Raw genomic sequence first — 27,296 nt, forward strand, 5'->3', positions numbered from 1 at the left:
AAATATCCAAAAACTTTAATTCAGTTTGTCAAATCAGAGTTGAGTTCCGGAGTTTGTCGATCCGACCTATAGGATCGTCAGTCTAACCAAGAGGATCTTCGGTCCGACCAACAAAGAGGTACTAACTAAATTTGACAGAGCATATACTTTGTCAATTCGGGTCGGTCCGACCTACAGACTATAGGTCTGACTTGTAGGTCTGACCTGCAGGTTGTAGGTTTGACTTGTAGGTCCAACCTACAGATTTTAGGTCCAATCGACAAAGGGTAATACTGATTGATTTCATTACAATTTTTTAAATCTAATTTATTAAATTATTAAACTTATGACTCATAATTAATACTAATTAATGGGCTATTTAAATAACAAGCTAATGGTGGAGATCACTTTCCTCGATCGAGCAAGTTACACTTGAGATTGGGATTTTTTTTTATAAACCTGGTATTAAGGGTTGGATCTGAAAGAATCTAACTAGATTATATTGTGGATCCAATTTGAAAATTGAACCTAACCTTGATCGATCAAAGGTGGGCCCAATCATATGAATTCTTATAAACTAGAAAAATAATTATCATTGGTACACTATATTTAGAAAATTCTTAGATCATGTTGAATCTTTTTCGATTATTTTAACGAAATCCACTTCACCATATTCTCAAGTGAGTGATCCCAACATATTTTTCTCTTCATTACAATTAGGATAGTATTGTTGTGCCTGTTATACCTAATTTAATGTTTCATTTTAATGCGTGTTTGTTTTGGCTAATTTAGAACTATTTGATTTGATGTTCGTCTTATTGCATGATTCGATTCGTCTAACTTTAGAACTATCTATTTTCTTATTACATTGATTCACATGTCTCAATGCCTGTAATGTGTTGGTTGTAAGTTGGTCCTTTCTATATATGTAAATCAACGTGTTTAAAATTGTGAAATTACCATAGAGTATTAAGATCATGAAAACACAATTCATGCCTAGTTTATCCTTGGGGACCTCCCTGGATGAAAAGTTTATCTTGGTAGCCTTACTTCCAGATACAAGCCTTACACAAGCACGGTGGAAGCCTACCTAAGCGGCAGATGCAGGTTGACGATATTCCAACTTAAGTGGGTGGATGAAATCTCACCTGAAGCACTTATATATTTCATGCATTTCAACATGACAAATGGCTATTTCTTGTGCTTTATGTTTATTGTTCTATCTTAATCATAATGTGGAATAACCATGTTGGGAATTCTCTCTATGTCTAGCCAATTTACATTTTCTTGATGAAAAATCATACAGATGTAATTGAGGCCAAACAGTTGGCACAAGAACACAAGGATATGGTTGAGCCAATGAATGACTCATGGGACACATGGTCTTATTTGACTGAAGAAGAGTTGGCTGCTTTGGAATAATTTGTGTTGTTCATTCATGTTGATTAATTAGGACATACTTGTTATTCCTTGAATTAATTTTTTATTAATTGTTAGATTACATGAGCATATGGCATTATTTAGATTTTGCATGCATTTGATTTACGCTGGACATGGAGTTACAAATCTTTGATTTGACTATTTATTTTACGTTGAATAATGACCCGAAATGGGTGGGTCCTATGAGCCTTGATCCTTCAATACTTGGGTATTGGGTGTCCTCGGCCATTACTAGTTTTTTTTTTTCCCGATCAGTTGAGTGCTCACCCGTGTATTCACATGTAGTGAGTGGTTCTAGAGAGTGAGCAAGACCCTAATTTAGGAAACTCTGAATATAGTTGACCATGTGGATCCGAATAACTTAGAAACCTGCAAGTGAACTCGAACTCTAAAGCCCTAGAATTCCAATAGACGAGGTACATGGGCATGTCAAGCCATGTGTTGGTTAACCAAACCCTCTGATACCAATTGTGGGACCTGAATCATCATGCGTAGCTAATTATAACTTGTACTTAAAGCTAGTTAACCAAGCCTTTAGTCCTTGTGCAACCTAACTAGTCCGTTGGCATGTCCCACAAACCAAGGATAATTGGGGTCCCACCAATTCAGTGTTTAAACCCTAGGCTAACCCAAGAAATCCAATTGAACAATTTCTCAAACAATAGACCAACAAAGTACCCCCATATTGAGTAGAAACTAGGCTATATCGGTTCGACTGATTTAGTTATTGGTCTAACCGATCTAAGTAGCTTCCAGAACCTGAAAAATCATGTTCGGTCGGTCCGACCGATAGTTTTATCAGTCCCCATCCGTTCCTCCCGGTCCGATCGATTTTACCCATCAGTCCGACCGATAGGTTGCAATTTTGCACTTTTTAATATACTCACAATTTTGTTGTCAAAACAAATGTCTTAAATCTATCTTGCTCGACCAGTCAAGGAACTGGCTCGATTGGTCGAAGCTCGGTCGACTCGAAGTCTAGCAAAGTAATGTATTTGGATGTCCGGGACGCTCAACCAATCGAAGCCCTGGCTCGACTAGTCGAAGGTTACATAGACTGCGCGTGGACTGCATAAATTTGAGGCAGTTTTTAGATTTTTCTAAAGTCAGTGCATAAGTAGAGTTTCCTAAACTATAAATAGAGGTCCCTAGGGCCTTTATAAACCATTCAAAGGCTTCCTAAAGGTTTTTTAAGGGTTTCTAAAAGGGTTCTAGAGTTATCAAAGGGTGTAGCAAGGGTGAGATTCGAGGTTGTTCAAATCAAGTAAGTCCTTTCTCTTTGTAATTTCTATTTTTATAATGAATTTTTGTCGCTTTGTGCCGTGGTTTTTCCCGAAAGGGTTTTCCATGTTAGATCTTTGTGTTCTCTTGTGATTACTTGGTGCTCTTGGATTGTTATCCTAGATCCATATCTGTGTGATTCCGCAACACAAATCCTCAACAAGTGGTATCAGAGCAATCGTTAGGGCACAAATCTGAATCTGCGGGATTAATAATAATGGAAAGCGGCAAGTTTGATATTAAGAAGTACTCAAGTTAAAATAATTTTGAGTTATAGAAAGTTAAGATGATTGGCCTATTAACCAAGCAAGGCAAGATTAAGGCTCTTAAGTAGTGAAAATCTACCATGAAAGATGAAGAATGGAAAAACCTTAATAGTAATGCTTTAGCTTCTATCTGTTTATATCTCACGGATGAGGTTCTCTATAATGTTTTAAGGGAGAAAACTGCGACTAATTTGTGGGTGAAGTTAGAGAACAACTATACCAAGAAGTCCTCTGAAAATTGCCTACACTTCAAGCTACAGTGTTATACCTTCATGACGGCAGAGGGTAGAGATCTGGAGGCCCACATCAGCAACTTTAATAAATTGATATGGAGGAAGTGGTTGAAGATGAGGAACAGGCATGTTTATTGCTAAATTCTCTTCCTGCATCGTATGAGTCATCCAAGAACACAATGTGTACCGCAAATAAAATCCTGAGTGTCGACACCGTTATCTCAACCCTTTAAGGGAAGGCTATGAGAAAGCTAAACGGCAACATGGGGGCATCTTCCGATACATTGATTACAAGGGGCAGAGATTCTGAGCGAAGTAAAGGATCTTCAAGATGTAGATCCAAATCCAAGGGAAAGGGCAAAGGAAAATTAAAGTGTTAGAACTGTGGGATGTTTGGACACATGAAGAAGTATTGTAGAAATCCTAAAGAGAAGAAAGAAAATTCAGCAGCTTCTTCCAAGGATGTCAATGTTATCACATCTGATGAAGAAACAAGTGGTGGTGATGTTCTGTCTATTTCCATGATTGGTCACTTACACAACAATTATAAAGATGAGTGGATACTTGACACAGGGGCATCATATCACATGACTCCTCATCGAAGTTGGTTCACTAGTTGTAATGAATGCGATGGCAGACAGGTTTTTATGGGTAATGACAATGCCTGTAATGTTGTGGCTATTGGTACGGTGAGCATCAAGATGTTTGATGAGATGGAGCGTACCTTAATTGATGTTAGGCACGTTCCTGATATGAAGAAAATTCTGATTTCTCTTGGTACACTTAAGGCTATAGGGTGCAAGTTCACCGGTATTGATGGTGTCCTTAAAATTTCAAAAGGGACACTCATGGTTATGAGAACACAAATGTATGAAAACCTTTACAGGTTGATTGGGAGCACTTCAGCAGGTGGAGTGGCAGCAACTATTATAGACTCCACGTCTCTACGTATGTGACATACTCGTCTGGGCCACATAAGAGAGCGGGGCATGAAGGTACTTTCTGATCGATGTTTGATTCCAGCTTTTAAATTTTCTAATTTAGATATATGTGAGCATTGTATATATGGTAAACAATCGAGATTGTCTTTTAAATCTGAAAAACATGTATGTAAGGGAGTGCTTGATTATGTACACTCTGACATATGGAGGTCATCGCCAGAAGTTTCCATTGGGGGGTCATCATGGTTTGTTTCATTCATTAATGACTACTCTAGAAAAGTTTGGATTTACTTCCTGAAACTTAAATCTGAAGTTTTCACCATATTCAAACAATGGAAGGCAATGATGGAAAAATAGTCTGGGTCAAAAATAAAAGTTTTAAGGACTGACAATGTTGGAGAATTTACTTCCACTGAGTTTAATGATTATTAAAAGGATGAAGGAATCATCACGCACAACACAGTGCGCCACACGCCCGAGCAAAACGTTGTGGCTAAACGAATGAATCAAACTCTCCTGGAGAGGGCAAGATGCATGTTAAGTAATGCTGCATTGGATAAGGACTTATGGATAGAGGCCATTAACATGGCTTGTTATTTGGTGAACCGGTCTCCTTCAAGGGCAATTAAATGTAAAATCCCAGAAGAAATATAGAGTGGTCAGAAAATCGACTACTCAGATCTATGCATATTTGGTTATGAGGCTTACTCTCATGTACCGTCAGTTGAGAGAGATAAGCTATACCATAGAGCTGAAAAGTACATCTTTATTAGTTATAGCATTGGTGTGAAAGGTTACAGGTTATTTGACAAGGTCATACGTAAGGTTATCATAGCCTTGACGTCAGATTCGATGAAAGCTCCATAGTCCACAAGAATAATCAGGAGGAGAAAAAGGAACCTAAAAGGTTAATCGTAAACGTCTAAATTGATAAAGATAATACTCAAGCAGAAACAGATGCACAGACAGATGTACAGGATCAGGTGGAGAAGTCACCTGTGAGAAGGAACCCACCGCATGATCACAGGTTACCGGCAAGATACAGGGACGACTCTAATATTGCATATGCCCTCATTACAGATGAGGAGGACCCGCCTACTATTCAGGAGGCTCTCAATGAGCCTAATGCAGAAAAATGGAAGGCGGCTATGGACGATGAGATGGACTCGTTACATAAAAATCATACATGAGAGCTGGTGGAGCTTCCTTTGGGCCGAAAAGCGATCGAATCCAAGTGGTTATTCAGAAAGAAACAGGATAGATATAAAGTAAGGTTGGTAGCAAAGGGTTATGCTCAGAGAGAAGGAATCGACTTCACAGAGATATCCGCGCCGGTGGTTAAGCAGGTGTCTATTAGATTCGTGTTAGCGATGGTTGTCCAATATAATCTCGAGCTGAAACAGATGGATGTTAAGACTGTATTCTTACACGGGAAATTAGAAGAGCAGATCTACATAAAGTAACTAGAGGGCTACGAAGTTAAAGTGGCAGAAAAAAAGGTTTGCAGGTAATGAGGTCGTTATACGGCATGAAACAGTTGCATAAGCAGTTGTATAAAAAATTTGATTCTTTCATGGTGAGTTAAAAATTTACTCAGAGTGAATACGATCACTGCGTCTATTACAAGATACTGGGTGATGGTAGATTTATTATCCTAGTATTGTATGTTGATGATATGTTGATCGTCAGTCATTATATGTCTGAAATCAACGTACTGAAGACTCAATTATCAGGGACATTTGAGATGAAAGATCTGGGGCCAGCAAAGATGGTTCTTAGTATAAATATTCGTAGAGACAGGAAGAAGAGCAGGCTTTGGTTATCATAGGAAGAATATCTTGAGAAGGTATTGATCAAGTATGAGATGGACCAACCAAAGCCAGTGAGCGCTCCCCACGCGGCTCACTTCAAGCTTTCCTTAGAACAATATCCTAAATTAAATGAGAAAAAGTAGGTTATCGCTCATGTGCCTTATTCGAATGTGGTTGGCAGTTTAATGTATGTTATGGCCTGTACGAGACCAGATATTTCACAGGGTCGATGTTGTGAGCTGATACATGTCAAACCCCGTTAAGCAACATTAGAAAGCAGTGAAATGGCTACTTCGATACATTCGAGGTATGAAAGACTACGTCTTAACTTTTGAGAAGACAGGGATAAAATTGGTAGGGTATGTAGATTCCAGAAAGTCTACTTCAGGATACTCGTTTGTACTAGCAGGTGTAGTAATCAGTTGGATGCCGAAACTTCAATCCGTGGTGGCTCTTTCCAACCCCGAAGGAGAATATATGGCAGTGACGGAAGCATTTAAAGAAAGTGTTTAGCTCAGAGGTATGATAAATTAGTTGAGACTTCAGCAGGAGGTTGTGCCAGTTAACTGTATAGTGAGAGCGCTATCAATTTAGCTAAAAATTTTGTTTATCACTCACGTACTAAACACATTGATGTTCGTCACCACTTTATCCGACATGTGCTTGAGGAAGGAGGCGTAACACTGGAGAAGATTCATACCAGCATGAATCCAGCAGACATGCTTACCAAGGTCATTCCTACAAAGAAGTTCAAGTTCTGTACAACTTCTCTGGGCTTAGCGATGACGTAAAAGAAGGACGGAGTGTACACGAGAAGCATTGATTGAATCTATGATATGATGCAGAGATAAGAGAATAAGCCAAGAAGCTATATGGTTAAAGATTGAAGATATGGTGGAGATTGTTGTCAAAACAGATGTCTTAAATCTGTCTTGCTCGACCAGTCGAGGGGCTGGCTCGACTAGTCGAAGATCCCTTCGACCAATTAAAGCCCACTCGACTCGAAATCCACCAAGCAATGTATTTGGATGTCCGGGACGCTCGACCAGTCGAGGGTCAAGCTCGACCAGTCGAAGCCCTGGCTCGACTAGTCGAAGGTTACGCAGACTGCGCTCGGGCTACATAAATTTGAGGCAATTTCTGGATTTTTCCAAAGTCGGTGCATAAGTGGCATTTTCCAAACTATAAATAGGGGTCCCTAGGGCCTTTCTAAACCATTCAAAGGATTCCTAAAGGTTTTCTAAGGGTTTCTAAAAGGGTTTTCGGGTTATCAAAGGATGTAGCAAGGGTGAAATTCGAGGTTATTCGAATCGGGCAAGTCCTCTCTCTTTGTAATTTCTATTTTTATAGTGGATTTCTGCCAATTTGTGTCATGGTTTTTTTCCGAAAGGGTTTTCCACGTTAGATCTTTGTGTTCTCTTGTGATTGCTTGGCGCTCGTGGATTACTATCCTAGATCCATATCTGTGTGATTCCGAAGCACAAATCCCCAATAAATTCATCCAACCAAACCCTTGGGGCTATAAAAGCCCTTAATTTTGATTTTCATCTCATCTCCATTTCTCAACCCTAAGAGAGAGAGAGAGAGAGAGAGAGAGAGAGAGAGAGAGAGAGATAGAGAGAGAGAGAGAGGATGTGAGAGGGGAGGTTAATTGTCACCTCAGGGCCATACTCTAACGCACATGGGTTATTCAAATCCCCTCTAACTAGAGAATCTTCGAGTGTAGGCCACGTAGAACCTATCCTAGCCCGATGGCTCACCTTCTAGCCCTTGCATGTAAGCTTTCCTCTCCTTTCTTCGTCTATTTGGTGTTTTTCGTCGATTCCTTAGTTTTTTCAAAATTCTACACTTAAGGTTCCTACATGTTAGATTCCGAGCATTCCAACTGTCTAGAGATGGCAGCCAGGCTGTATGCATGCACCACACGAGGGCATGACGGTGTTAGACAATTTGATTATAGACGAGTTTGGAGCCGTGTCGCCATAGCAAACCAATTTAGGTTATCAAGTAGCATGATTGTCCTAATATTTCCAATTCAAGTTAATTTTGATTCTAACTGCAGCCTATGATGTTAAGATTAAGTTTCTCCTAATTTCTCTTGACTGGCGACCATGGAATCCATTGTTAATAGGATGATCGTGCCAAAGCGCTTGTAGCTTAGAAACCATCTAAGCAGAAATTAACACACTAAAAAAACACTTGGAGCTACTAAACTCCCTTACTAGAACTAGAGGTAAACTTGCTATTCAAGTTCTGCCTTATAACTGAATTATACACATTTATAGACGAAGACATTTCGACCAAACAATTATCAAGATGGATTTAAAATAAGCTAAAGTCTGAAAGCTTATTACGAATGAATCTTCAACAGAGACTTTTATTGGATTCGAAGTTGAAGTCTGAAATTTTATCTTGAATGAATCTTCAATAGAGGATTTTGTAATCATCTGCTATAATAGCATTCATACTGACTTTTTTCTACAGTAACTCTAACATGAAAATCCAGTCCTTGCCGGCTTTCTCAGCTCTAGGGCTTCATTATAGGTGCTTGGCGACTCGGCGGCTCCAAGGTTTCATTGTATTGAGTCAAGTCAAAACATGTCTGCCTCTAAAGGTGTCTGAGTTGAATCAAAATTAGATTCTCCATGGCGAGAGAATCTCACGGCTTGATCTTTAAGCAGGGAGATTTCATAACGTAGACTCTTGATCTCCTCAATTAGGGCTAATTGTTGTTGAGTATTGAGCTCTGCAATAGTTGCTTCTTTGAATGATTTCTTCAGAATAGAGGCAGTGGGGAGAGCTGTAAATTGAATTGGTGATTATGGTGGAGTAATGTTCCTTAGGCATGCAGAGATGTCGAACTTATCCCACAATTTTCCAAGAATTATTCTAAGAAGGAATGTATTATTGGGTTCATTTTAAAGTAGGGGAGGAGACTTGCTTTGTGGATGACTCTCTCTCTCTTCAAAACTGAAATTGGAGTCCATGGTCTAATTCGGTATTTCGAACGAATAATCCATGGAAAAGCATATTGAGAAAAACATTTCATTGTGAATTCCATTGAGGGAGGCATACATTTGTTGAATTTAGTGATAAGGACCATTTTATATTGTTGTGGAATAATGTTAAGATTATGGACAAATGAAGCCCACCACCTTTGCACGAACTAATTTGGGATGTTACCGAATTTTGGAGCAAAACTCAGAAATCATGAGTGAAAATTTATTGAATTTTGAGAGAGAATGAAAAACTCCCAAGAATTTTGATAGCCATAATAATTAAAAGGAAATTAAATTCCTTTGGGGCTGAGGACGGATTTATTTTAGCAGAGAGCAGGGCCTCAATTTGCAGTTGAGATTATTTTGAGAATTTTTATTTTTGAAAAGTCTATTTATGAGGGGTTATTTGATTTCTTGGTATTGGTTATGTAGGTTGATTGGGTTTGGATGATGATTGCTTCATAAAATTAGCAGGGAATTTTACTGATTGATAATTTTTAAGGATCATAAAAAATTTAGACTTTGATTTTTCCTTTGTTTTTTTGCATTATGGCCATACAGAAATTCATGAGACAGGAAATTTGATAAAGAATTTGAAAATCCTTTGATCAATTCAATTTCAAAGTCAAAGATTGCTAAAGGAGCTTGCCATCTGGCAAAGATTTGTTTGGAAGCCAAAATTTGAACATCATTTTCCAAAACACTTTTATCTTATTTGCAATCTATTTTTAGCATATATATATATATATATATATATATATATATATATATATATATATATATATATATATATATATATATAATCACTCTAAAATTTAAGCATACAGTTAACAGTAGACAAATTTTCATTTTTAATTGTTGACTAATTTTGTTGAGTCTGATTCCAAGTTCCTGAATTGAATCGGAAATTTTATTCTTTATTTTTATCATTGATTTGCAATAGGATTCCACCAAATCCTATCTCTAAAGCATCTATTTGAATAATTTTCTTGAATTTAAGGTTAGCAATGTTAATACATGAAAGTGTCATGACCTTCTCTTTGATCCGTTTTACCGCATCTGTATGAGAAGATTGTTAATTTTAATTATTGGATTTTTTAAGAATATTTTGCAAGATTTTTCTGTCCTTGGTTATGTCCTGATAAAAATCAGAGACATAGTTGAAGCAACCAAGGAACCTTTGTAATTGTTTCTTTTCTTTTATTTCATTACGAAATTTTTCTACAAATTGGATTACTCGACCAATTGGGGTGATTGTATTATTTGTGATTTGGAATCCTAAGAACCTGATAGATGTTTGAAATAACTTGATTTTTCTTTGGGATAGAACTAACCCAATGGTTTTAATCACATGTTCAAAAACAAATAAATGTTTCTAATGTTGATCTAAATTATTGGAAAAAATGATAATGTCATCTATATAATTGATTATAAAATGTTTGAAATGATTAAAGATTTCATTTATAATTTTTTGGAATTCTAACGGGGCATTTTTTAATCCAAAAGGCATTACATTCCATTCATAATGTCCTAAAGGAATTACAAAAGAAGTTTTATAGCGATCCTTAGGTTTAATTTAAATTTGCTGAAATCCTTATTTCAAATCAAATTTTGAGAAAATATTAGCATTGAATAGTCTTTTAATTTATTAGATCATTCTTATAAGGTATCGGGTGTAATGCCCCTGAAAATTTGAATTTGAGATCCATATCACTTATCTTATTTCGATCTTATCCTCTAGTTTATCTCTATCTTATTTTTATCCTGTTTTTATTTTCTCTATATTATCTATATCTTATCTTTATTTTATATTTATCTTATCCACTATCTTATGGTTATCCCTAATGAACCTTTCTTTTAAGGAGTGTGTCGTAAGAGAAATTTTACTCTAACTTAGATTTTAATAAAAAGACACTCTGAGATAGGGAGAGATAGTGAGAGGATTTTGGAGAGCTTAGATCCAGTAAGTTTATTGTCATTCTTTTAGTATTTTTTATGCATTTTATGTAATTTGACTCGTATATGCAATTAATGGTGTGAATCGGCCACATGTTCATTGCATTGATATGTGGGTATATACAATGTAAAGATAATGGAAGTCTAAAATTTAATGCAAAGTTTCTTGTCACAGATATTGATTGGTATGCATCTGGACAATCATTTTAGATATGTACAGATCATACAATCACTAAGGCCAAAATATACAAAAGCCCTAATTTCTAAATCAATCTATCCATCAGATGGGCTACACTAGTCAGATTTGAAAATGTTTAATAAGAAAAGCTCAACTTTTTATACAAGTGCTAGTATCACTCAAGATAGAATGTGTAAATGGGCCATCAGTATATGTGCGGTTAGATCCACACCATTCATCTAATGTGTAGAGGTAAATTATGCCAAGACCTCGAGAATCCTGATGATCCAATCATCCAGTGGGCCACCCCGATCAATCATTTTCCATTCAATTTCAAAATCTCTAAAAAAAAACAATTAAGAAAAAATTTAAAAAAAAAAAAAAAAAAACAACAACAACAACAACAATAAGAAAAAGAAAAGAAAGCTTAAATTTTAATAATTGAATTTAAACATTTAGGACTTGACCACTTAGGATGTTAATCAAAGGTGGGCCCCACCGTGTAATATAACCGAATGAATAATAATGTTTTTGATATAATTGATATGATTTCTGAATTCAAACCAGTCTCATTATCTTTTGGATTCTACACTACTAAACTCAAGTGAGTAACCTAACATGTTTCATGATTCATTATAATTAAAATAATTGTTTGTTATGGTTTGATTGATTAATGTACTGATTGGAGTGTTTTGTTACGATGTTGTTGATTTTAACTATTGTGAATGTATACAACGGTAAATCACATACTAATATGTGTCAAATTACATGAATTATAATAATTGTATATTGAATTCACTTATCATGACAAGTATCTATGACAATTATGAAAATGATGCATTTATACATCATCCATCATTCATTACATTTGCGTATTGCATATTCGATCCTAGGATCTCTTCCTGGAAGAAATGTTTATCCTAATAGAGCGTTACCAAATGCAGGCTATGCCTAAGCCTACCAAAAGGTGGAAGCCTACCCAATGAATGGATGCGCATTGACGATCTCTAACCCAAGCTAATGGACGATCATCTCATCTGATGCATTCATACATCATTTACATTCAGATCATTGTGCATACTCTGTTTCTATTATATCCTAATTTCAATAAGCATGAATCATGCTGAGTTTTCTCACTAAGCTTAGTCAGCGTACATTTTTATTGATAGAAAAATCATACAGATGAGCAATTAGCTAATGAGTTGGCATGGGAATAAGAAGTTGTGACTGAACTAGTGCATGACACACGTGAGACGTGGTCATACCTATCAAAAAATGAATTTAACACATTTGGACCGTTCCTAATTATTTAATTAGAATTTTATTTGTTAGGATGAGCTGATTTATATATAACGAATGATGATATTAGTTGTATGAATTTAAGTAATTGATTGGTTTTATTTAATTGAATTGTCCTAGGTTTGTAGCAAGTATTTATTGGAAAGTTATATTGACTAATGAATGATACCTAATTTATGTTGATTGAATGTTTATGGATGTTGAGAATGGACAAACATTGGTACTTAAATCATTTTGTGTAAATGATTGTGAATGGACCTAGTTGAAATGTAAAAATGAATTTACTTTTGCCTGTGAATAATCGTATAATGAAATTAAGTTAGTACACTTTGTATACGAGCTACGACTTGAAACTCGAGTCTGAGGGTGCACAATCTGTACTCAAATTTCAGAGCGTGACATCAGGTACCTAATATCTTGTAGTACTTTATTAAGAGATTTTTAATTTATTACAAGTGTTGTGGCTCCTTCTAATTCTGCCACATTTTTCACAAAGAAAGAAAAAAAAAAACAAAAAAAAAACAAACAAACAAACAAAGAAAAAGAGTAGCACACCTCCAAGGGAATTTTTATTTTTTGAATTAATTTTTTCTTTAGAAGATCATTGATTTCTTGTTCAAAGAGTTGAAAAATGCGAGATTCCATTTGAGTGGGGGCCTTACCTTGGTGTGAATGTTTCGCTCCTCAAATCCTTTTATTTAAGGAAGAGAAACTTGATGAATCCTTTAATGCCAAATGGCAGTAGGAAGATCTAAACAATATTGGTTTAATGATTTTTTTATATTATTCAATTTGTATTTGAGTATACTTTTGATTTTTATTGTTATTTTTATTTTTTGAAGGCTTAAAGTTCTAACTTTAGCTTTAAGGATTTCAAGATGGCTTTCTTTATATGTTATTAAATTAATTATTTCATTGATTCTTCCTATTTTAGGAGGATTAATGAATTCAAATTTTAATTCATTGTTATTTTTTATGGTAGTGATTCATGTTGATGAAACAATGAAGGGTTGAATTTTTAAAATAAATGGAGTTCCGAAGATTACATCGTAAGTTAGATTTTTACCGATGAACAAAGATGAGGGAATACATTCGTTATTCTTACATATATGGATATTATGAAGTTTATATTGAATTCTTAAACTTTGACCATTAGCTATTGATAATGAAGTATTTGTTCTTTCACATAATAAAGCATTATCAAATAATGAAGCATTTGCATTATCAAATAATGAAGCACATTTGAATTAAAGCATTTGCACAAGTTAAAGTTTAAGAACAAATACTTCATTATCAAATAATGAAGCATTTGCATTACACATTTGAATTATTTGATATTCAGAAAGACCATCAAGATTCCACTCATACACTTGATTTCCTTCATAATGGATTCTTGGAATATTTCTATTTTCTTCAAATTAAAGATCGACCGGAGTTAGTCTTTTATATATAATATTTTTTTTTAATTGTGTGAAAATTAATTTGTTTAGCTATGGGTTTTGATTGGTATCTTCATATTCTGAATGTTGAACATCAATTTTTTCCGTCTGGGTCAGACAATTGATGGATTGTGTTTATTTGAGATGTATTTTTAGTCAAAGTTGTATTTTTCATTTCCTTTGTTAATTCTTACATAAATTCTAGAGATATTTGTGTACCCGAGGATCGAAACATTACCTTTAGGACATATTTTGGAATGAACATGGAGGTTTTTTTTTATTTGTATTTGATGAAGAATGTTGATTTGATTGAGAGTCTTGAGTTATTTGAAATTTTTCATTTTTTATATTCTATTTTTTTATAGGGCAATATTAGTATAATTACTTTGCTCAATAATGTGTGCATAGTCCTTTTTAGTGGATGGCTACACTTCTTTGAACTGTGATATGTCCTTTACAGGACTAGCAGTGGTTTTCATATATTTAATTGATCTGAATGGGGGGAGAAGCTGAGATATTTTTTCGCCTCTAGTAGTTTTCCATTCTTGAATCTTTTTATGCATCATTAAAATGTTATAACATTCTTCTCTAGTACTTTCCGATTCTTGAATCTTTTTATGCATCATTAAAATGTTATAAGATCCTTCTGTAGGAAAGAAGGAAGAAAACCAATCAAAAAAGAAAGTATTTTGTTGATGGGTTTCCATATCTTTAAACTATTGGGTTTGAGATTTGTTCTCTCTTGATCATTAAATTTTGCAGAGAACCATGTTTTTAAAAGATGTGATTTTAAATCCTGAACTCAATAATTTTTTTAATCAATTATAAATCATTTTGGATTATTACATTGATTTGAAATCCTGCTCCGAAATCCTTTTCTGTAGGATTATAGGAATCTGGAGAATCTAGTATTTTATAGGTTGCATATGAAATACCAGAGGGGACAGGATTAGACATCCTCAATGATGAGAGTTCAGAAGGTTTTTGGATTGCTTTATTATGTTTCATGAAAACAATTTCGACTAATCCATCGGGATTTGCATTTATATGATCATATTCATTAGTTTCTTTTGGAGTTGGTTCTTGGGCTTGAGGAATTTTCTAATGTACTGACAAATTGACATTAGACTATTTGATTTGTTTGGGGATTATAACAAGATTAGTCATATTAATTTGTAAGAGGGTAGTAAGTCCTCTTGTTTCATTTGCGTAGGAGACGCATGGGGTTATTGTTTTTATTAATTTGTAATATACTTGGTATATTACAGATATGTTATCAAATCTTGGGCGCATATCAAAGCCTTGTGTTTGAATGCCAAGTCTGAGACATAGACCCAAATTCCTATCTATTAGGGAGATAAAATAATTTGGGAGAACATTTAAAAATGTTGGATCTATGGTTAGGCTTGCTTTTACAAGGCCCAATAGAGAATCCTCAAATTTATTGAATCTTGTATCTCAGACACAAGCCACCATGGTTGCATTCAATCATATTCTTATTAATGGTTTTATTGCCACTTGGACAAGTCAAATGTAGACGTAACTATATTTGTCTGATTGAAGTAGTTCCTGCTTGGTTAGTAAGGGAAGATCTTCATCTTCTTGAATTATGGGTCTTGTTTATTCAATTGTTTTTATTAAATAGTTTAATTCTTGATTTTCGATTTTCTAAAGTTCATTGTCTATATATTTTAGGGACTGGAACCTTGGGAATATTCTATTCATTAATTGTTTGCTCAACATTATTGTAATTTATTTCTTCTTTATTTTTTATTGAAATGGTGTCTTTTATAGAAATATTGTCTATGTTAAGAGATACATTGATTTCAGAGATAAGAGCATCAGAAGGAGAAGAAAAAGATTTTCTTGCTGAGAAAAATCTTATAAATTTATCAGATAATTTACTCTTTGATTTTTTGAGGATATTTTATTTTTATTATCCATTAATAGTATTTGTTTTGGAATAGTGGCATGTCAATAGTATGATTATCCAGACAACGCCTCAAGGCCTTTTGCGACTAGACAGCAACATAGGAGTACTACGACAAGAGGCATTGAACCTCTTCTAAAATATCCACCAGGTCGTGGCAATAGAAGCAAGATAGCTTGTAAAATTCAAATAGTATATTATCTTACAAATTAACAAGATATTGGTTTAAAGAGAGAGAACAAAAGAGCATAAGGAGATAGTAAAATTGTTTAAAACAAAGTTTACAAAATAAGATAAAAACAAATAATCATGAGGATCGTAAGACAACTTGAAGTGACCAGGGCTACCTTATGTCACGATTTATATAATTGTTACACTTAAAAATAAGTTAAAAACTTACAACAAAAATTTCTGCTCTGGCTCTGACACCAATAAGGCAAGATCTAAAGCAGAAATTAACACACTCAAAGAAGACACTCAGAGCTACTAAACTTCCTTTCTAGTACTAGAGGTAAACTTGCTACTCAAGTTATGCCTTACAACTGAAGTAGAAATTGCCCGCAATTCTTATTGCACTTTGGACGCAGTCTAAGAAGGACAAATTTGGTTTCAAGCTGCTGACTAACTCAGTCACGCCTTAACTCAAAACCAAAAGTCATCTTTACTATATTTTCTGATTATTTTGATTTCTAAGTTTTAAAAATAAATAAATAAATTGTCAACTTTTTTCAACACCAATTTCCAACAAAGTATCTAAGCTTTCAATGATATATGACAAACCTTCAGATCACCTGCCCAAATGATGAGTCAGCCACCATCTGCAAAAACTGATAATAATAAATAGTGCAACTAGAAAAATATTATTTAGCCCTAATTTCTAGCGCTCACTTGAGCTTTGAAAAAATATCAACCGTGAATTGGTCCACTTGAGGTTTGGATATTCTTCAATTTTGGGCTTATAAGACACATAAATCGTGGTGGGGCCCACAGAGTTTACTCAGCACATACGCTTAAGTCATGGTTATCATCATCTTCACTTTGGAAGAAGTATGCACCAAGCATCCTCCATACTGGAAGATGGAAACCATAGAATATTAGGCCTTTTGTTGGTTGATTGCTGAATATCTTTCTCAACGGTCTAATCGTTGGCTCCTATTGAAGGGTTTAATATTTTCTTTTCATTTAGGAGACTCATGGTGCATGAGCGACCCATACAAGGGCAGGGCACACAATATCAATGATCCGTGAAAATCATATTTCCAAAACTCAATGACTCAACTTGAAATTCGGCCAAGTCAACTCGACTCAACGAGCTGGAAATTTGGTCCTGACATAGACTTGGTTCGAACTGGAAAAGACACGGTCGATTCGACACGACATTGCAGTAATCCAACTCACTCAGTTTGTGAGGGGGTTTTATTATTATTTTTATTTTTATAAGGGTTAATCCTAACTGTGTAGGACGCATGTTGCAATTGATTGTTTTAATATTTTATATTAGTTTTATGAATTAAAAAATATAAACAAATATTACAAACAGATTTTATTTTTTTTAATTATTAATATCAAGTTTATTGGAGTTGAGTCTTCAGTTGCTAAACATTGAGTCGAGCCGAGTTTTCAGGTTTTTTAACTAGGTGAAAAGACGTCTGAAATCCAATCCGCTGCCTTGATCTGATTAGATTCACGTCTCGGGCCTAAAATATAAGTAGCCCAAGAATCAGACCGGACGATCTGTTAGTCTCGGAATGCAATTCATGGGCTAGAGAGAATCCCATTGATTGGATGATCATATTCATCAATAACATGGGCTTTTTTGTTATAGCCCCAGTTTTCCAAATCCATGGATGGGAAGGTTGGGCTTCTTTGATAAAAGTGATTCTTGAAAGTCACAATCAATCATGATGAGACCAGTGGACTACTCATATGATTAGTGCACCATCATTAAGCGAAACATTTTGTATGCCACTGATGGGAGGGAACAATACCTTGAATTTGTGTGAAATTTTCATATTGACCATGGAAAATAATTCAAACTAAATGGTTTGTTTAGATGCATGATTTGACTGTCCACACATTTAAAAGCATCAGACACGCTAGTAGCATCAGTGCCAATCCAAGGTTTGCTGGAATTGGCTCTTATAATTGCCGTCTTTCTTTATATATATATATATATATATAGCTAAATTGGCCTCGTTCCTCGATCATTTGGAAGGGTCTTAAAATGTCATAAGATGTAGTCCCACATCGGCAATAAACTATAGTTATGATGAGATTTACTATTGTAGTAAGAAATATATATTATATAGGTTTATAAATATTTAAAATAAAAAGAAAAAGCTCTGATACCATAATGAAAATATTAATATATTTCTTACTTTTATTAAAATTACATGAAAATAAATTTGCTTTAAATTTAAATCTCTTGATATGCCTTGCCGAAATCTATATGAATTTGACAATACAAAGTTCACACAAGGTTGCCAATAACATTCAATAATTAGAAAGGGTGGTAATGGGCCAAGCCAGGCCTGGGTAGCCCAGACACTATTAGTCCAAGACCTAAGCTGATCATGTGCCTAGCCCAATCCCAAACATCTTATGTTGGACCCATACACTCAAGTTGACCACCATGTCCAGAGAGAGAGAGAGAGTGAGAGAGGGATCTCAAATACCTATGCCAAAATTCAGCCCAAGCCGAAAGCCTGTTTGGGCTCACCTTGTCGATGGGCTGCCTGCCCATTGCAACCCTTGCTAATTAGGTGCTCCATGCAATTTTAGTAAATAGTACAGTTTTGTACAGTGTGATTATAGATTTCTTTGGATGACATTTTCATAGTTTGTTTCATCTAAGCAATATGGATTTCAGAGGGGCCGGACCATTGAAGAAGTGATCATTTCGATGGATGGCCTGGATCAGTGAGCACCTTTCACCAATAGGGGCGGTGAAGGTGAAGATCAACCATTGGGAATAATTCGTTTCGTAGTGCCATTGTTGGCAATCGGGTCACATTGTCCATTCCACAGACCACGAATCAGAGTCCACTCATCCAGCGGCCACAATTCAATATTAAACATAAACCAATGATCATCCATTTTCTAATCATCCATTTTTTTCTCATACGTGGTTCACAGTGTTGAGTCTTGAGCATCCAATCCTCATCTTTAGTTGAAAATACGAGATGATGGATGGCCTCAACAAGCACAAATATCACTAGTTGCCACTGCAATCTCTCATGGTGCTTTGGCACTTCATATTGGGGGTGTACATGAACCGAGCTAGCTCGGTTAGCTCGCTCGACTCGACTCGAAAAAGCTCAATTCGACTCAGTTCGAAGCCAAGTTCAAGCTGATTTTTTGAGCTCGAAAATGAGTTCGAGCCAAGTTCAAGCTGGCCCCAACTCAACTCGAATCCAGCTCGAATCGAACTTGGATCGATGACGCGGTTACTTTGATATTGATGTTGCTCACCAAGTGTTTGATGAAATGACTCAACCAAGTGTGGCTGCTGTCGTGGCTGCTGGCATGGAAGGTATGTACATGAAATACACTAGTGGGACAATGGGTGTACTAACAAGCTAACAAAAAAATAAAAAGGTATGTACATGAAATAAATACCCTTTTTTCTTGGGTTTTATTTTGCTTAGAAGGTATTTGATAAAACACCTTGAAAACCATTGCTGTTATTTCCCATACAGTGGGATTTTGAAGGTGCAATCCAGGTGTTTGTGGAAATGCTGCACAGGCGAACAGAGCTCATCTAGGCCCAAACTGGTCCGAGCTGCTAACCGAACTGAGCTGAGCTGGCCAGTCAGGCTCGAGGACCGAGCCGAGCCGAGTTCGAGCTGAGGTCAGCTAGTGGCTGAGCCGAGTCAAGCTGAGGCCAGCTCGACTCGGTTCAACTCGATGTACACCCCTACATATGCAAAGATCCCAACCTCGAGTGACAGAGAAGTTCAATTTTATTTGAGATCTCATACAATACAAGTTTTTTCTAAACATCGAAAGCAATTCCATATCAATTAATCTACTTGATTAGATTTTAATCCCTTCTATCTCCAAACTAACCTTTTTACTCCTATGCTAACCCCACTAAATTCAGTTTTTTTTTTTTTGCCAAATTCACTCCTATCAAGATATCTTTGGTTTCAATGACACTTAAACTACTGAATATGTGAACCATGGCCAACTAAACTAGATCACCCATCTGGTGGGGGCCTACAAAGTATGGGCCATGGCAGAAAGAATCACTTTAATGTGAATCATGTGTTTCTACTTTTTTCTTAAACTTTAAATAAAAATATAATTAAAATGGTGAAAAACTTACGAGTCTATTCATCAAAGTCTTGAGTTCCTGGTTTTCAAACAATGGTAGGCACACCATGAAAATTGCTCCACCTGCCGCAAAATCAGGCCAAATCCACTCAGTTGTAGCTTAGCAATATACAACCCCATTAAATCCCTGCCCTTGGATGCTTCTGACACACCCACACACATACACACAAAAAGGAATAATTCACCTAAGAAAGGAATATTTTACACCACCTATCATTAAATAATTTAACAAAGCTTTATGAAATGAGAAAGCACCATAGACTGTTCCCTGTAGAAACGAAACAGTGGAAACCGTTCTTCAAAAAGGTTTGGCTGCTCAAAACATCTCAGGTATGCCATCCCCCATCTTCTCCAAGTCTTCTTGTGATAGAAGGGTCTTCTTGCCGTTCGCACCGGCTTTATCATACGGCTGGGCCATCTTCCTAAGGAACTACATCCATCACAAAACCCAGTTTTAAATACAGCTTGCAACATACTGACTGAGGTGGTTAGTATCACTAATGACAATTGGAACTAGCACTAGTGACACTATAGGTCTACCATGTGCCGCCCAATTTACATAATTGTGACACATTTGAAAGTATGTGGCAAACATGCATGCCAATCAAGACCATCCAAATCACAGGTCACATGGTTGATGGACCACAAACCAAAAATAAAATAACATACTGATTGCAATCAGACTATCTTAATGCCATCAGATGATTAGTTAGAAAATAGTGGTCAATACCACAAGTTCAAACAGGTTGTTACGATTATCCGGTCTATGTTTACTGACTATGCAGTCCACAGTGAGATATTATTTTGGAAAGCCTGGATTAACTTGCATGCAACATGCATGACTAACACAACAGTGTAACCCCATGATATGAGTTCAAAGAAGTTGATAGTGGGTTTAAGAATGATGCAGCAAACCACCATAAAAACGTACCTCCCGTGCTATATGTAAAGCCATATCTGTACTCAGATTGAGATGCGCATCGCGTAAGTGTGATAATATCCACCCAGGCAATTTAGAACGCTTGTCATGGCGACTATACCTGCGAGACCCAAGTTTCTTATCAGACTCCACTCCAACAGATGAAATGAGTGAAAAGCAAAAGGCTCTGTTACAAAATGGCATTTTCCTGGTAACAACGGATTTTTTATTTTTATTTTTTTGGGCATCAGAACTTCATTGAAAGCAAAAATAGAGAAGCCCACATCAATGGAAATGAGATCCTGATATACAAAGCCTCATGCCGTGCTCCCTCTTTGGCTAATACATTGGCCATCTTCTTAGCTTTGCCAGATATAGAGGAATACAAAATGTTTTGCGTTGATGCTGACTCCCTCGAATGAAAACAGATATGTGCCTCTATGATTTGGTTAGTGTTCTAGCTTCCACCTCAGTAGACTCACCCAACCTGATGGGGCTGGCGAATGAGGAAGAAGATTACAGGCACTTGACGCATCAGAAGGTGAATGGTGTCCTGATGCCCCAGTTTGTGCATGTAGGCTCCCAACTGTTGATCTGAAGGAACCCAAAATGGATTGGTGATCACAAAAGAACCTCCAAGATTAGAAGATTCTAACCTTTGTATCAGTGGAATAAAAATTAATGGCCAGATGAAAACAAATCAATGGTCCAAACTGACCATCAAAGAGAGGACAGAGAGAATCATCCAATCTGGAAAACTTTTCAACTTCATCCATGGTGGAGTCAGTCATATCAATGCTCTGGATCACCAACCAATGGGGTCCACTCATGCAATGCTCTGAATCACTAATTGAGTCCACTTGTGCAAAATGGATGCATAAACAGACTATTAACATTCTGGTGCATAAGAACCTTGTATTTCTTCAGGAGAAAATATGTTCCTGTTTTTTGTATCTTTTTACATGCAACTAACCCCCAAAAGACCCAGATTGCCAAAAGCATAGCCACGAGACTTGGTTTCCAAATCCAAACTCCCAACAGAGTGCTACACCAAGGATATTTCTCCTGGTGATTCTTGAAAGCTGAATATCAATGGCTCTTTCTTGGACAACCACAACTGAACGGTGTGAATGGCGTGGTGACAAAGGTACCTTCCATTACTTGTAGGGCTGTCACCAGGTCAGGTTTAGGCCAGATACCACATACCTATATCCAGACCTAAGGTAATCAGATGCCGGTCCTCTCAGGTTTGAATACAGTTACTATATATGGGTACGGCAACTAAATTTGATTGGATTCTGGTATTCAATTGCTTCCAACAGGGTCTAATTTAGAGCACGAAATAGGATTTGAATGGGGCTTAGATCCAAAAGGGGGTCCAGATCCACATTCGAGCCAACACTGACCATGCCATTTGTATGATTTTTAAATATAATATAGGTTTGTTTGGAGAGCACTACTCATGTATTGCCTAATCAGATATAACCACCACTTTCTGTTGAGTTTTAGACATAACCACCCCATATTTTAAGGCCACTTTTGAAGAAACAACTTTCTGTAAAATAAGATTTATGGTCGAGTAGTACTTTTTTGAATTGGCGAAAATGCCCTTATTCCAAAACCCTCGCTCATCGTTTATCTTCATTTTTCTAAACCCCTAAAGGCTGTCCAGCAGCTCAAATCTCCCTCCAACCTGACCGGAAAAACCATCTTCCATCTTTTCTTTGGTTTATCTTTCATACTCTCATTTCTCTCAACAAAATTGAAATCCCCTCCCTCCATCCCTTGATCTATCTATCTTTATTTTCATTTGGGATCTAGGAACACACACACAATTAACAAAGAATAAGATGGTCTCATTGACAGAAAATAATGACTTGGATAGAGGTGATGAGAAGGGATATGAAGGCTGATTTACTTACTGAGGATAGGGCCTTAGATAAGAATCAACTCCAGAACAAAATTTGTAAAGATATCCCCAAAAGATCAGGACAAGTCTAGGATGGTGATGATAATGAATGTGATAATTGTGAGGGGGAATCGCCAGCCTTATACAGTTAGTTTTCACTGTATTGCAGTGCACAAACTGTATCAGACACATGAATAGAAAGACATTGATTGCAAATGTCACGTGGCCCCCCCCTCCCTCTTTAATGTGTCAACCATACTAAAATCAGACTGAATGAATGATCATAACCATCCAACAGTGTCTGTTTTCTAAGACAGATTGATGGTTAGTATCATCTGAGAGATCCTTGAGAGACACTAGGAAATCAAGGTGGGCTACTCCACGGACATCCAACGCATACTGACCATTTTGCAAGCTATGGATAGGATGGTTAGGATTGCCCGATTAGTGTGATTTTAGCTAAGTTGAATGAACCAAATAGACAGCCGAGATAATGATCAGATTATCAAGGAGCCTCATACAACTTATTTGCAGTATAGTACAATGCAAACTAATTGTAAAGAACCATTTCTCTTCTTACAAATATCATGTATCCAGTACAATATTAGAGGATAAAAAATGCTTAAAATTGACCAACCTATAAGCTTTATCATTCATTCATACTTTTTCTAAGTTTCCTTTTTCCTGTTCTTTTTTTCTTTTTTCTAAAATTATTCTAAAGATGAACATTACATATCACTGCCTCTATGAATGAGTATGCTGTCTCCAGCTGGGTAGCACAGCAGGTTATGGATGACTGCTTGCCAAGGCATGTCCCAGGTTCGAGTCTCTGCAGGTTTCTTGACCTTAAATTTTAAACCAAAACATTAAAAAAAAAAAAAAAAAAAAAAAATTTAAAGAAAAGAAAAGAAGGAAAGTTTAAAATAATAATAACGAGCTATGCTCACTGCCTTTTGTAATGAATCTTGAGTCTTCTTGACTTGAACAACCTTGGTAAACATATGAAAGGACTCGTCTTCTTTGAAAAACTAGTATAGCAAAATCAGCAAAAAAAAAAAAACCAAGTAAAATCAGTAAAGAAAGCTCACCTTTCTTCTTATCTTAAATAATCCTATATATATATATAAAAATCAAGAAAAACAAAATACACATTTAAAATCAGAAAAACATCACAAATAAGATTAACCCTTTTTACCCTTTTCCTCCTCTCCTTCGCTTTCATCAATTGGGAAATGAAGTTTTCAAGAGCACAGGGGAGAGAGGGAAAAAACCTACAGAGAGGCAAAGGGACTCAACCATTTTTACCCTTTTCCTATTCAAAATTTAAAAAAATAAAAAAATAAAAATTCCAAGAGTATACTTGGCTGATCCATTTTGACTTGCCTGAATCAACCAAGTCCTAGGTGGACTCGGGAAGCCAGGCCCTAGTTGCACACTGACCAGTGTAGGCCTTGTTTTCCCAACCCAGTGACCAGGTTCTTGACCAGGCCAGGTTGACTCGACCGGGTCCTGAGTCAACCTGCCTGATTTGAAAACTATGGTTCTAAGAGATGGACCTACTAACATCTGCTTTGATGTTTGCATCACTTACATTCATCATGAAAACAATGCAAGTGGTTGACCCACCATTGAACTTTGCCAACAACCAGAAGCTTAGGCAGGACTAGGCTATGATGTTGATGATGATGACAGGTGGTTGATGTGAAAGTATTGAGAGATAACAAAGAATGTGGAAACACCTCTTGTCGGCAAAAATCATCATCCCATAATCTGACTTGGAACGAATAACCCGACCTACGCACTGTGCAGCTTGCCTCTGCAAAGATAGAATTTTAGCCTATCAATGAAGCATATGACTTGGCACAAAAAGAGCTGAAATGGATTAAGAACCATCCAAATTTATCAAAATGGTGGTGGGAAATTATACCAATGCATCAAAAGTCAGAAAATCGCCTTCCTTTATTTGAAATGTGTCTCGTAAATACTCTAACCTGGCAAGCAATATCCTGCAATACAAAAATATAAACTTACTATGCAATAACAGTAATCAAATTTTGCAGAACTCTGTACCTCCCACTAATGTGAGAATAACTAAATCAAGGAAGAACCCACTGGCAAGCTAAGGGTGCATTTGGATGCGCATCTAACTGAATTACTATAGTTATTTCAAAGTGGAAATGACCATATTGCAATCACGTTCACCGGTTTTTCAAATTGAGAGATTATGCTTCAAGAAACAATATGTTATTCTTAGCTTGGACTTGAAAGAAATCTAGCTGCACACTAAGAGCTACTTCATTATGAATGATTGGAAACATCATTATAATTTGATCATTTTCCTTTGATTAAACTGGATGTTTACAGCTAAATTCAGCCATCTATCCAAATGCAGCCTAAAGCATATATATATATATATAAAACCTACCATACTCGCAGTAGCCAAACTTAAATTGTTAACATACGAATGATATGCATATCATAGAATAAGAAAGCATACGGCACCTGCTCAGTGTGTATTGGAAAGGAACTCCAAACATGATCACGAGTCTTCCATAATGTCGATCAAAATCAATACCTTCTGCTACTTTTCCCCTGAGAAAAAACAACAAATATTTTTTATTTTCACCTAACACCAAAGTTTTTCATATATATCCTGCTACTTTCCATAAAATATAGACTATTTGCATGTTGTCCTTAACAGTTGAATCTACTTTCCATAATGTATTCACACTTGCTGCTAGTTTTGGATGCTGATATGGCACTAAAATTTACAATTTTGAAAGGCTATATTTGCTGACTTTGGCACTTTGCTGATTCTCTACAGATCTTGGGGTTGTAGTTATGAATCTTGACATACTATTCTTCGGCAATTAGAAAATGGCCAAATTATTTTAGATAAGAGTTAATGCTACTTAGTATCTTAGAATAGATTTGATTAGATTTGATTTAAGCAATCAGATTTGATTACATTGATTTAAGCAATCTAAGAGTTGGAAAATCCTTCTAAGGATTTCATAGGATTCTAAAGTGTCTTAAGGATTTATGAATAGGGTTGTTCTAGGAGTTTGTCTCGACAACATAGTTCCTGGGCTTTGTTATCTAAGTACTTGTAACTAGTGACGAGATCTAAATTTAACAAATTGACCTCCTCTTTTTTTCAATAATCTTTTTGGTGTATGTATTTCATCCATTCAACTGATGTGAGTATTAGATTGCCAGTAATTTGATAACTTGATTGCATTATCCAATGACAAAGCAGGTGATTGTCAATGTTGTCAAAATCATTATCTTATTGCAAATCGTAATAAGGGTTTAATCATATCGTAAATCGTAAGACTTTTTTATGATTTTCTTAAAAATATGAAAATAAATAAATAAATCAGAAAAAAAAAAAAAAAAAACTTCAACACTATCATGACATGGTATTACTTGAAAATTAAATCATTCTTATCTTTTTTTCTTTTTTCTTTTTTCTTGTCTTTCAAGAAATTTTTCTTAAAAAACATACAAGGATCATTTAATAATTTATGTTCTTGGTACCTTTCTTGAATGTAGAATCGCATTGGAAAAGTGCCATTCAATTTCGTAGAACAATGAAAAAAAGATATTTTGATTTCTAGAAAAAAAAAAAAAAACCTTCAACACTATCTGACATGGTATTACTTAAAAATTAAATCATTCTTACATTTTTTTTTCCTTGTCTTTCAAGATATTTTCCTTGAAAAACATGCAGGGATCATTTAAAATTTATGTTCTTGGTACCTTTCTTGAATGTAGAATCGCATTGGAAAAGTGCCATTTAATTTCATAGACCAATGAAGCAAAAAAAAAAAAAGATATTTTGATCTCTAACTGTCAGTCCACAACATAAATGAGTAATTAAAAAAAAAAAAGAGTCAACGTGATCGTAACCATCCATAAAAACATTCCAGATAAGTAGTACATCAATTTGGTGTTTCGACCAGCTAAAAAGTAAAAAATCATAAAATAAAAAGCACTACGATTTAATCTTCTTATAAAGAATAAAATAAAATAATTACCTTTTCTAAATGATTCTTTTTTCTTTTTCTTTTTCTTTTTCTTTTTTGAAAGTTTCTTCTAAATGATTCTTAAAGCCCCGACCAATTTGAAAACATAAAATGAAAGCCGAGTGAATCTTAAAATAGAAGAAAACAAGTATAATTTGAATCATAAATCGATATTTGAATCATATATCGTAGGGTTCAAATCATAAAATCGTAGGATTCATATAAAAAGGGATTCAAAGGTGGGATTCAAATCGTTTTGCTTAAGATTCGACTCAAATCGTAAATCGAAGGATTTTGACAACGGTTGTGATCGTTACCTTACGATACAGGTTGTAATGGCCATTACAGCCCCC

General features: G+C 35.7%; 1 protein-coding gene across 6 annotated transcripts in view; it reads right to left on the minus strand.

The window, feature by feature from the left end:
- Positions 1-16,446: 16,446 nt before the first annotated feature.
- LOC131221353 (general transcription and DNA repair factor IIH helicase subunit XPD) overlaps positions 16,447-27,296 on the minus strand; it is a 48,719-nt gene continuing 37,869 nt past the window's right edge. For 3 of the 6 annotated variants that reach the window (XM_058216591.1, XM_058216592.1, XM_058216593.1), the window contains 5 exons: positions 25,418-25,507; positions 24,843-24,921; positions 24,655-24,731; positions 21,019-21,127; positions 20,048-20,517 (listed from right to left, as the gene is read on the minus strand). In XM_058216591.1, the coding sequence (XP_058072574.1) occupies positions 20,404-20,517; positions 21,019-21,127; positions 24,655-24,731; positions 24,843-24,921; positions 25,418-25,507 (469 nt within the window). In that variant the 3' untranslated portion in view covers positions 20,048-20,403. Of the gene's footprint in view, positions 16,580-20,047; positions 20,518-21,018; positions 21,128-24,654; positions 24,732-24,842; positions 24,922-25,417; positions 25,508-27,296 lie in introns of those variants that run through there. The other 3 variants (XR_009159208.1, XR_009159209.1, XR_009159207.1) reach the window with 3 other exon arrangements.

The sequence above is a fragment of the Magnolia sinica genome, chromosome 12 (assembly GCF_029962835.1).
Source record: "Magnolia sinica isolate HGM2019 chromosome 12, MsV1, whole genome shotgun sequence".
Classification (NCBI taxonomy): domain Eukaryota; kingdom Viridiplantae; phylum Streptophyta; class Magnoliopsida; order Magnoliales; family Magnoliaceae; genus Magnolia; species Magnolia sinica.